General features: G+C 40.0%; 1 protein-coding gene across 4 annotated transcripts in view; it reads left to right on the top strand.

Annotated features, from left to right (window-relative positions):
* The window catches only part of Smad4 (SMAD family member 4), a 41,543-nt gene that overhangs the window by 1,869 nt on the left and 26,824 nt on the right, over positions 1-12,850 (top strand). For all 4 annotated transcript variants that reach the window (XM_036204533.1, XM_036204532.1, XM_036204531.1 and 1 more), the window contains exons 2-3: positions 177-351; positions 931-960. In XM_036204533.1, coding sequence (XP_036060426.1) covers positions 177-351; positions 931-960 — 205 coding nt within the window. The remainder of the gene's footprint in view (positions 1-176; positions 352-930; positions 961-12,850) is intronic.

Genomic DNA, 12,850 nt, shown 5'->3' with positions numbered 1-12,850 from the left:
AGAAGTCTAAGATTTTAGTTGTATGAAAGGGAATATGAGCAAAACTGTGTATGTTTTGCAGTGTCACAGATGCCGACTTTGTAGAGTTTGAAGATTGAATGAGAACATACATTAAGTCCGTTGTGTAATGTGTAATAAAAAACTGATACTTACTAAATAATTGTTTCTTTTCCCAGGTGGCTGGTCGGAAAGGATTTCCTCATGTGATCTATGCCCGTCTGTGGAGGTGGCCTGATCTACACAAGAATGAACTAAAGCATGTTAAATACTGTCAGTATGCATTTGACTTAAAATGTGATAGTGTCTGTGTGAATCCATATCACTATGAACGAGTTGTTTCACCTGGAATTGGTAAGTTGAGTGTCATTACAGAACCTTCATAGATGTATAAAGGGGAGACCCTGATAATATTTTCATTTTCCTAATTTGAAGCTTGTATTTGAGGACTAGTTAAGACTTCAAATACAGTTAAAGAATCAGAATTAAAATTTTATTTTAGACAAGATCTCATATCCTAGGCTGGCCGAGAGCTGTCTATGTAGCCAAAGATGACTCTTGATTTTCTACCTTCACCATCTTGTGTAGTGGAATTAGAGGTGTGCACCACCATGCCTGTTTCAAGATTCAGATAATGTAAATGAAATGTAAATACTTAAAGCTGAACAAATTTGGGAACAGATTTGTTGATTTCTAGAACTGAGTATTTAAAATTGATACTTTCAAAAGTGTACTTTGTACATTGTTGTTGAAAATAAGATGGGAAGCATTATAAATTTAAATAATCTATATAGCTAGGATTTTTATGCTACTTTTAGATTGAAATGGCTCATAAAGTTTTGTAATCTCTGGCTTAAATTGATGTTGTTTATGTAATGGAAGATATGTTTATGGTAATGATTTATATTTTATTTTCTTTCCCTTAAAAAACAGATCTCTCAGGATTAACACTGCAGAGTAATGGTAAGTAACTGGTTTCTTGCAACTTTTTCTTTTTTTTTTTTGTATCATGTATTTATATTTTGTTCACAAACAAGTGATTTGTATAGGAGCTAATAACATTAACAAGGAAAAATTGCTTCTCTGAACATGTAGATTTTGTAGGGAGGTATATATTAACATTTAAATTTGGGCTTATTAACCTTATTTATTTTATGCAGTGTTTTGTCTGTCTACTATGTGTGTGTCTTGTGCCTGTGGAGGCCAGAAGGGACTCCAAATCCCCTGAAATTAGAGTTACAGATAGTTGTGAGCTACTTCTATAGTTGCTGGGAATTGAACTTGGGTCATCTAAAAGAGCAGCAAGTGCTCTTAACTGCTGAACCATCTCTGGAGGCCCCTAATACTAGATTTAGATTGGTTTTGGTTCTCTGAGTTTGGACTGCCACTCATGAGCTGAAATTCTCTAAGCGTGTGATAGATGAATGCACCAGAACACAAATCTAATTAATGTTCAGTTTTAACAGGTTTATAATTGACAAACAGCTGTTTGTAAGAAAATCAAATAACCAGTGTAAATGGTATCAGTAACTATAGTGTGTGATAATTTTGAATTGTGTATACCATGTCTCACAAAAATATCTATTCCAGTTTTCCTTCATTTCACCCTAATTTACATTCATGAATGATAATAGTGATGCTATTTTAAAATTATACATATTAATATTTTGAAAATGTATTTCAGTGAAACTAAAGGTTAAAATGTTTTGAGGTGTGAAAATCCACTTGGTTTTAATTTAGGGTTTTGGTATATGTGAAAATTGAATTCTTTAAATCTTTAGCTCTAATAACTTAGAACCTATTAACAAACTAAAATCTCTGAAAAAAAAACCTTTTTTGGAGATTCTCTGACACGGTCATCATCATCTTAAAACAGTGAGCTCTTGTTCTGCAGTCAGGTAGTAGTATGGCATTTCATTCTTTAGAATCCTAGAGATGGGTCAGAAATACCACATGACTTTAAAATTTTGGAAAAGGTTGTTGGCTTTAAGTTTCTATTTTTCTTCCATGTGCCTGGTAATAGAGGTGTACTGTTATTCTGGCTTACAGGTTTCTGAGAACTGTGGTTGGTGGTAGTGGGAGCTATGGTGGTCTGGGAATGGTCGCTTAGGGTTGCTGAACGCACTGCCTCTGCCAACACAGGATATCTTGTAAACAGACATACTTCAGGTTGTCACTGTTCTCCATCCATAGTTTTTGGGTTTACTCCGTGGAAATTAGGGTTTAGGAAATTGTAGTGATAATTTCAGAATCCCAATATGGGGTGGTTGTGAGATTTCACATAGGGATTGTATGGGTTGGCATTCTTTCTTCAGGGACACTAAGGCCATAGTCAGCTTTGTGGATCCCCCTAGTGGTAGTTTTGTAGACAGTCTTGCCTGACTTGCTTGGAAAACATTTTTCACATTTCATTTTTGAACTGGGCAAAAGAATAATAATAGGCCAGGTAATGAAAAGTTGAGAAAAATGAAATACTTCCTTTACTTGTCACATGGGATCTTGTGGTGGTTATTTCTAGCGTAGCTCATCTCTTTCATGAAACTGACCACATTGTCCCATGTAGTCATTCTACAAATATTTAGTGAGTTTGTTATTGCCTGGCACTGTGCTAAGGTTTAGGGATATTAAGAAAAACGTGGCATATTTCTTCCATTCAGAGTTGAGAGTCTTTTGGAGGGAAGAAAAAGCAGGAGAGTGGCATGCTATTGGGTGAGTGGCTTACCTGTGGCAGAATGCCCAGTGACTTAAGCTTATGCTTTGTCACCTCTGGAGAATTCATTCTTTACCTCTCATACAAAACTTTGTCATCTTATGACTGCTCTAAAAATATGCTTTAGAATAGCTAACAGTTATTGAATGCTCATTTTGTGTAAGGTGCTAAGCTAAGTGATTTATGAGTGTCTTAGTCAGTGTTCTATTGCTTTGAGGAGAAACCACGACCAAGCAACTCTTACAAAAGAAAGCATTTAATTGGGGCTGGCTTATAGTTTCAGAGGTTTAGTGCATTATCCTCATGGTAAGGGACATGGCACCATGCAGGCATTCATGGTAGCTTAGATTCCTACATCCAGATCCAAAAACAACAGGAAGAAAGAGGGACACTAGGCCTATCTTGAGCTTTTGAAACTCCAAAGCCCACCCCCAGTGACATGCCTCATCCAACCAAGCCACATCTACTCCCGACAAGGCCACACCTCCTAATCCCTCTCAAGTAGTGCCACTCCCTAATGACCAAGTGTTCAAAGATATGAGCCTGTGGGGGCCATTCCTATTTCAACTACCACAATGAGTATTGTGCCATTGTTCACGTAATGCTTTTCCATGGTAGGTGAATTATCTTCACTTCTCCAGATTAGGAGACATGTACCTAGAGATCCAGGAATTAGCTCAGCTAGGAGTTAAGAGTAATGTTGGTTTGCTATGATACATTAAACAACAGAAAAGAGTTATAAAAAAAACCCCAAAAACTGAGGCTCCATGAAGTTAGTCGTATTTGTTTTTATTGATATATCTATCTCATTTGTTAAAACAATATGTAGAACATGGATACTCAATACATATTTTTTTTCAGTAAATGAATTTGTTGAATATGAACCTAGAAAGAGAAATATTTTACAATTTGGTACTTGTGATGGCTATTTTTAGTTGTCAGGTTTTCTACATTTATAATTAACTAAAAACCCAAGCAGCTGGGTACACCTGTGGGACTTTTAGTTAACTGACTCATTTGGGGTGGGAAGATCCACCTTAAATCCAGATCACTTGAGGTTGGAAGACTCAGCTTAAATCTGGGCCACAGATTTATAAAAAAATGTGGAAGAAGCAAGCTTGCTCTGCTTGCCCTCACTCTTGCTGGCAAGTTTATTCCTTCACTGGTACTAGAGCCAACTTCTTCAGGATCCCAGTCATGTATATTGAAGACCAGCTAAATCATTGATCCTCATGGACTGAGCACCTACTAGATGCTTGGATTTTCCTTTGGAAGATGGCCATTGTTGGACTAGCTTGACCATATCCTGTAAGCTACTCTCATAAAGTCATATGTATGTATGTATGTATGTATGTATGTATGTGTATATATACACAAACACACATTTTCCCCCTTTTTTCCAGTTATTCTGTTAGTTCTGTTCTTCTAGAGAACTTTCACTTATAACAGTTTGTGGGTCTAGGGAAACTAAATTGTAAGGATGAGTTAAGTATCTGGAACAAGCTTGGCAATTTGCCAACACTTAGAATTACTGAAGTCGCCCCTGGTAGTATTGAGAACTCTCAAAGCCCATGGTTAGAAATATTTAAATATTTAAAAGGTTTGCTATATGGAATAGGGAATTTAGTGATTCTATGTATAAAACTTTTAACAATTTGTAGAATAATAAGAAAAATAATGACCCTAGCTGATTGCTTCTAGCATTTCTGCATAAATTGAGACCAAAAAAAAGAGCTTATGGATAAAATTAACCAACTTCTACTATATCAAGATATCGTGGCAAAAGAAAATAAACCAAGGTCTTCCTAAGATTGGTGAAAGATGCAAGGGTGTTAGCTCATGCTACATTTCCATTTAACTCTCCAATTTGGTCTGTGCAGAAGACAAATGGATTGTAGAGAGTGAAAGTTGACTATTGAAAACTTAACCAAGTAGTGACTATGATTGCAGCTGCTTTACCAGATGTGGTGTTCTTACTTGAACAGATTAACACATCTCCTGGTATATGGTATGCCATTATTGAATCTAGCAAATGGCTTTTTCATGGTACCTGTCCTTAAGGACCACTAGAAGCAATTTGCTTTTACTTGGTAAGGCCAACAGTATACCTTGACAGTTTTACCTCAAGGATATATTAGTCCTCCAGCCCTGTGTCATAACTTTGAAGGGATCTTGATCATCTGTGTCTTCTACAAAATATCACACTAGTCTGCTACATTGATGACATTATGGTGATTGGACCAAGTGAGCAGGAGGTAACTTTGAACTCGTTGGTAACATATATACACATCAGAGGATGGGAAATAAATACAGTCATAATTTAAGGACCTTCTACCTCAGTGAAATTTCTAGGAGTTCAGTGGTGTGGGGCATGTAGAGATACTCCTTTTAAGATAAAGGGTAAGTTATTGCACCTGACCCCTTCTACCACCAAGAAAGAAGCAAAATGTTTGGTAGATCCATTTGGATTCTGGAGACAGCACATTCCTCCCTTGAGTGTGTTACTTCTGCCAATATATCAAAAGACTTGGAAAGCTGCTAGCTTTGAGTAAGGCCTAAAATAGGAGAGGCTCTTCAACAGGCCCAGGCTACCGTGCATGCTGCTCTACCACTTGGATCACATGATCCAGCAGACCTGATGGTACTTGAGGTGTCAATGGCAGATGGTGATGCTGTTTGGAAGCTTTGGCAGGCCCAGCTAGGTGAATCACAGAGAAGAAGACCCTTAGGATTTTAGAGCAAGGTTTTTACCATTATCTTCAGACAACTATTCTCTTTGAGAGATAGCTCTTTGCCTTAGTGGAAACTAAATATTTGACAATGGGCCACAGTATTACTATGTGACAAGAGCTGCCCATCATGAACTGGGTGTTACCTGATCCACCAAGTCCTAAAATAGGATGTGCACAGTAGCAGTCTATTATCAAATTGAAGTGAGAAGGTCCTGAGGGTACAAAGAAGTTAAATGAGGAAGTTGCCCAAATGCCTATGGTGTTTCTACTCCTGTTAAAATGTTTTCAGTTCTCAAGTGTCTCCCTGTAGGCTCATGGGGCATGCCTTATGAATGGTTAACTGAGAAAGAGAAGACTAGGGTGTGGTTTCCTGATAGTTTGGTATGTTATGCAGGCACCAACTCAGGACAACCCCAAAAGATGCCAGTGAAAGAAAATCCTCACAGTGGGCAGAACTTCAGACAGTACACATGGTTGTAGTTTTGTTTTGAAGGAGAAATATACGCAGTTGTTTACTGATTCATCGGTTGCAGTCAATGGTTTGATGGATGGCATAGTTAGGGAGTTTGAAACAGCATGGTTAGAAAATGGGTGAGAAAGACATTTGGGGAGATATGAACCAATCTCTTCGAATGGGCAGTGGATTTGAAGATACTTGGATACCTGTGTCCCATGTAATTGCTCATCAAAAGGTGACTTCAGCAGAAGAGTTCAGTAATCTGAACTCCTGTTCTGTGGCTAGCCAGCTTCTTTCCCCAGTCCTTCCTGCCATTGCCCATTGATCCTATGAACAAAGTGGCCAAAGTGGCACAGATGGAGGTTATGTGTGGCTGAGACAACATGGACTTTCATTCACCAAGGCTGCCCTGGCTATAGCTGCTGCAGAACCTCAGCTATGGCACCACTCCCTGGGGTGACCAGCCAGTAGCATGGTGGCAGGTTGACTACATTTGGACCATTTGCTTCATGGAAAGGGCAGTACTTTTTCTTTACTTGTTGGAGTCCAGCTCCTACCTTTTGAAGGGTTCTTAGGAGGAGAGAGGGATAAGAAAATATTAGGTAGAAAGAGAGACCTAGACACCGAGAAGAAAGACAGAAACACAGGATGATAGCTTCAGGAGGGCCTGGATCAATACCCAACAGCCCAGGAATTTATTCAAAAGGGCTTTTTATAATATTCCAAGGAGAGGCAAAAGACCAAACACCTGGTAACCACGCCCATGACCAAATCATCCCATTACGCAGCCCTGCTGGGTAAAGCAAGCTCAGATTCTCTGACCTTGAGTAAGTTCTCACTAGGAAACCTCTGTGGGCTCTCACATTTACTGGAATGGATACTTATTCTGGTTATGGGTTCATGTTTCCAGCATGTAATGCTTCTGCCAACATTACCTTCCATGGATTTACAGAATGCCCTATCTACCATTATGTTATTCCACACAGTATTGCTTCTGACCAAGGAACTCATTTCACAGCCAGAAAAGTGTGTGACAGTGGGCCCGTGGTCATGGAATCCATTTATCTTACCTTGTTTTCCAACATACTGAAGCAGCTAGCCTGATAGAAAGCATGGATCAGCCTTTTGAAGACACTGTTACAGTGTGCTAGTTAGATAGCACTAGTCTGGATAGCTGGGTTAGGGTTCTCCAAGAAGTTAGCAATATGCTTTGAATCAGCATCAAATATATGGTATAGTTTTTCCCATAGCCAGGATTCATGGGTCCAAGACTTAAGGGGTAGCAAAGGGAATAGTTCCATTATTACCCCTAGTGAATCACTAGGAAAAGTTTTGCTTCCTGTCCTGGGACCTTAAGCTGGCTCAGACGTTTTGGTTCTAGAGTAGAGAATGTTCCTGCCAGGAGATAAAACAAACATTCCACCGAACTATAAGCTCAGACTGTCCCCTGGCCACTTTGGGCTTCTGATTCCCTTAAGCCAACAGTCTAAGATAGGAGTAATGATGTTAGGAGGGGTGATTGATCCAAATTACCAAAGAGGAATTGGATTGCTTCTTCACAATGGAGGTAAGCAAGATTATGTCTGGGGTGCAGGAGATCCTTCAGGGTGTCTCATGGTGCTGCCATGTCCTGTGATTAAAGTCAATGGGAAACCACAACAACCTAATCCAGGCCGCTGACAAAGGGCACAGACCCTTCAGGAATGAAGATATGGGTTACTTCCCTAGGAAAAGAGCTAAGACCTGCTGAGGTGCTTGCTGAGGGTGGAGGAAATACAGAATGGGTAGTAGAGGAAGGTAGTTATACATACCAGCTAAGGTCACATGACCAGTTGTAGAAATAAGGTTTATAATTGAGCGTTTCTGTCATATTTTGTTAAAAATGTTGAGTTATGCTTTCTTTCCTCTTATTTCTTTTTCCTGTAATGTATCCTGTAGTAGAGTATAATTATATTTTCCTCAATTGAGATATTATCAGTGCTTAATCATATTTGACATACTACAAGAATATCCTTCAAAAAAACCATTTGTCATCTTTTCTAAAATATATGATATGTTTGATTGTAAGTGGGATAGTATATCATGTAATTATTACCTGGTTATTGTTTTTATTTGGAACTCAAGCATACATAAGGCGATGTGACTGTGTGTCAGGTTGACAAGGGGTAGGCTTTGCTGGTTCTTCTTGATTTTCAACTTGATTATATTTGGAATTAACCAAAAACCCAAGTAGCTAGGCACACCTGTGAGGGATTTTTTAGTTAATTGGATCATTTGAGAAAGGAAGACCCATTTTAAGTCCAGATCACTTGAATTAAGTGTTCCCATTGCCTCTATCCCCTTGCCTTTGTAATCACTTGTGTTAGTTTCTGGTCTTTAATTCCAGAGCTGCTTTATTCTTTATGTAAAAAGTACATGCATGATTCCCTTCTTGAATATACTTTCATATAGCGATCTCAAGCTATGGACACTCTTTGGGCCTTGGTGTGTATGTAGCATGAATCTTTGGAGAACACAATACCACCACATTGGTGGGTTGTGTTGGTTTTTTTAAAAAGTGTGTGTGTGTGTGTGTGTGTGTGTGTGTGTGTGTGTATGGTGTGTGTGTGTGTGTGTGTGTGTATGTGTGTGTGCGTGTGTGTGTATGTGTGTGTGTGTATGGTGTGTGTATGTGTGTGTGTGTGTGTGTGTGTATGTGTGTGTATGTGTGTGTGTGTGTGTGTGTGTGTGTGTGTGTGTGTGTGTGTGTAGTAACTTGGAGTCAGTTCTCTTCTTTCTCCACTCTGTGAGCTTTTGGGACCAGGCTCAGGTTTCTAGCCTTGGTGGTAAGCCATCTTATGAGCTCCCAAATCGTGCTTGCCGTAGTATACAATAATGTTTTGTGAATTAATTTTCTTATCTTGCCAAAAACTGTTCTAGACTTCTATCCTTACGAAGTCTTCAGTTTTACCTGAGAAATATATATTTAAAGTTAAACTGAAAAAGAAATCTGTACGCTGTTAGCAGTTCCATACCCCCTCCTCCCTCCCTGCCTCCCTAACTTCCTTCTGTTTTGAAATTGATGACAATTTTATTTCTTATGCATAAAAGTTGATAGAAAGCCATTACTAGTTCTATTAAAGAAAACTGAGCATTTTAATTGAAAAGCATAGAAACTATACTTAATATACCATCTTCTAAAATGCAGCTTGAATGCATCTAGCATGCTGTTTAATTTCAGTGCAGTGGATTGAGGACCAAGTATGTATGTGTTTCATGCATCATGGCTGGATTATAATTTGTCACAGTCATCATTTCTTTGTTTTGCAAAACCTAATCTTGCACAGGAAGAGAAGTGAAAAGATCGGTCGGCACGACACTGTGTTGCCAGCTCACATCTGCATCAGTACTGCCTTTCTTACGTGGACTGAATACATTTTTGCGTCGTCTAGAACTGTGGCCACATGTCGGAAAGCAAACTTCCGCATCTGATTTATAGCTCTTGGCTCATATTCTGTAATCGCCATTCCTCCAGGAGTTGTGCCATCATCTGCATCTTTCGGCATGCTCTTGGGAGAAGCCATCTTGTCAGACTCTATGATAGAAAGTGATCAGGCTTCTCGAACTAAATCCTCCGCATTAGTTTACTTCAGTTCGGTTCTTTGTTTGTTTGTATTTTTTTTTTTTTTTTTTTGTTTTTGTTTTTCTAGGCAGGGTTCTCTGTAGCTTTGCGCCTTTCCTGGAACTCACTCTGTAGACCAGGCTGGCCTGGAACTCACAGAGATCCGCCTGCCTCTGCCTCCCGAGTACTGGGATTAAAGGTGTGCGCCACCACCGCCCGGCATTAGTTCTGTTCTTGATGCAAGTTCTTTCCATAGTGTGGTTTTTCCAACCCATCATGTACCATTGAGCAGTCTTCTCTCACATGCCTAACGTATGTTTGTTTTCTTTGTCATATTAGTTAAAGGATAAAATGACTATATAATAATGTGGGGTGACAACCCAACACAGCTGATGAAAAGATCCAAAGCATAACTGGCTTTCTCTTAGATTTCTAACACTATCATACCCTTTGGGGTTCCATAGACAAGACCTGCCCTTTCCCTCATGTGGTGTCACCTTTGGGTGCAGTCCTTAGACTTGCATGACAGGCTTGGGGTATTTCTCCCTTGAACTGAGTGTCCTTGACTGGAGCAGGACTGTTTCAGAAATGATCAGCTGTGGTTATAAACAGCATGGCAACCTCTGCTGAGGACCCTTTGCCAGCCTTTGATTGGGTTTATCCAGTGCCTCTTGAAGACTGTTGGAGCTCCTGCTCACCTCTGGAATGGCACTGGCCAACTCATGGAAAGCCCTGTGGTTCCTACTCAAGTGGCTTATAAGAAGCCGCTGAAAAAGCCCTGGGTTAGTATCATATTGGGGAAAATGGTTTCCTGTCACCCAGTGAGGACACGGAGCTTCCTATTCAGCCTCCGTAGCCTCTGCATAGCTGGGAATAGAAAATAACGACTATCGTAGTGCATAACCTCATGCTGTTCTAATGTACTCAGTAGGTCTTGGATATGGATCTTTATGCTTTTGGAAATGTGTCTCTGCAGCATCTAGTGTTGATGTTGCAGGTCCTGTGATGACCCTTAGATGGTCATATTTGACAGGCAGCATCTGAGACAGGTTAATTAATCCTCCTGTCATAGTTCTGATACTTTGGATGAGGAGCCCTTGGGAAGTAGGCTCTTAAGTTCAGCTAAACCAGCCATTGAAGACAATGGCTCTACTTGCTTGTATCTTACCACAAGGATTGCACTGTTGCTTGGTCAAGCCTGTGGGCAATTGAGGAGAGTTGTTGGTTGACCACATCAGACTGGGTGACTGTGCTCATAGACTGACTTGGTGTCTTTAGCTTGGTGATCACAGGAGACTCCTGAGGTGTGTGATTTGAGGTGCATTGTCTCATGTTAGTCTGACTGCACTGTTGTCTCCAAGAGTGTTGAGCATGAGAACTCAGTGTTTGCCTGTGAAGATGTCCTCAGTAACGCGCGCGCGCGCGCACACACACACACACACACACACACACACACACACACACACACACACCCACCCCAGTGAAGGGGATAGAGACGTCCTGTCTGATGGAGGGACTGGACTAAGTACTGGGAACTTTGCAATCCTCTTCCTGGAGGGGTTGGTATCCTCAGAAGAAATCCCAAGACGAGGTCCCAAAAGGACAGTCTGGGTGTCTTGATTAGGTCCTTTTTCTCTGCCAGTTAAAGAATTAAAGGGCAGGAAAAATCAAGTGCAACAGATGGCAGTGGAAAAGTCTCTTCACCCATAGACATCAGCAGACAGACTCAGCAGGCGTAGAAAGGTGTTTCCTGGGGGTGAGGAACACACATGCATCAGACAAACAGAGAAAAAGGCCCATTGCAAAGCAGGTGGGGCCTTGGGAAGCTGAAAAATTCAAATTCCAAACTTCTATTGAGCAAAGTTTAATCGACATGAAGGGAAGAAACTTTAGGAGGCTAACTATTTAAAGCAGACAGCAGTTGATTCTTCTGGATGTCACAGTCTCCTGTGCAGCTGTCAATGTTACAGCTGTCTCCTTTGTATTAATAATGCCAGTAGGTGAAAAGATCTCATTCACTTCAACAACAGAACCCTAAGTGTCCATTAAGTTCCATAGAGATGCTATTAGTTAAAAGGTCTATTAAATTCAATAAAGAATTAAATAGATATGCCAAGATCTTTATGAAGAAAAATCTAGAATTTTGTTAAGTGTAATTAAAAAAAAAAAAAAAAACCAAGAAAGCTTAGCTATCCATACCCAGCTTATGCTATGAACAGGTTTTTATTTTGTTATTATAATTTGTCCAACATTAGAGAGTATTTAGGATCAACTTTTTTATTTAAAATTCTTCTTTACATACAGTATATTTTGTTCATATTCCTTCTGTAACTCCTTCATCCTACCCACCTTACTACCTCATATTTGTGCATGTTCTGTCCCCCCCCCCCCCCCCAATAAAACAAAAACAGGTCTAAATAAACAACCATTAAGGCAAAGGATACCAAAACAAAAAACACACAAAAAAATATGGGATCAGTTTTGTGTTGGCCATATGCTTGTGGGCATGGGGCCTGCCCGGAGTGTGGTTGATATACTCAGTGATGCTCCGCTGGAGAATTTTGTGTCTGCTGCACTCTATGCTGGGGGTTTGGTTTGGTTTGGTTTGAACTTGTGCAGGTCTTGTCTAAGTTCTTATGTATGTTGTCCTGCTGTGTCTGGAAGACACTTTCCTTGGAGTTATCTACCCCCTCTTGCTCTGAAAATCTTTCAGCCTCCACTTGAGTTCCTCAAGCATTGGGGGGAGGGTTTGATGGCAACATCTCATTTGGGTGCTCCAGAGTCTCACATTGTCCAGTTGTGAGTCTCTGTTAAGTCGCACCTACTGCAAGGGAAGCTTCTCTGGGAAGGGCTGAGTGATGCACTGATCTATGAGTAGAGCAGTGTGCCATTAGGAGTATTTTGTTACTTTGTTCTTTTAGCAGAATAGTGGTTGTACTTTTCCTCTAGAACCTATGAGCTATAGTCTCAGGTTTTTGGCCACTTTAACAATGTCAGATATGGCTTCCATTTCATGGAGTGGACCTTAAATCCAATTAAAAATGGTTAGTTGATCTCAAAACATTTGTGCCACAGTTACACCCGTTATATCTTGCAAGCATGATAATGTGTTAAGCATCTTTTTATTGTTGTATTGGTTCCCATAGAAATTAATTTATTATTTTTTTATTGTGTATATATTTTTGTCTCTGTGTGGGTTTGTGCACTTGAGGGCAAAAGTGTATTGGGTCCCCTGGAAATGGAGTAATAGAAGGTTATGAGCCTTTTGACATGGGGTGCTTGACCCAAACTAGGTAAAGCAAGCTGCTCTCTTAACTACTGAGGCATCTCTCCACTCCCTACTGGAACATACG

The sequence above is a fragment of the Onychomys torridus genome, chromosome 13, assembly GCF_903995425.1.
Source record: "Onychomys torridus chromosome 13, mOncTor1.1, whole genome shotgun sequence".
Lineage (NCBI taxonomy): Eukaryota > Metazoa > Chordata > Mammalia > Rodentia > Cricetidae > Onychomys > Onychomys torridus.
The sequence above is the reverse complement of the archived record's forward strand: the minus strand, read 5'-3'. Positions and strand labels throughout refer to the sequence as shown.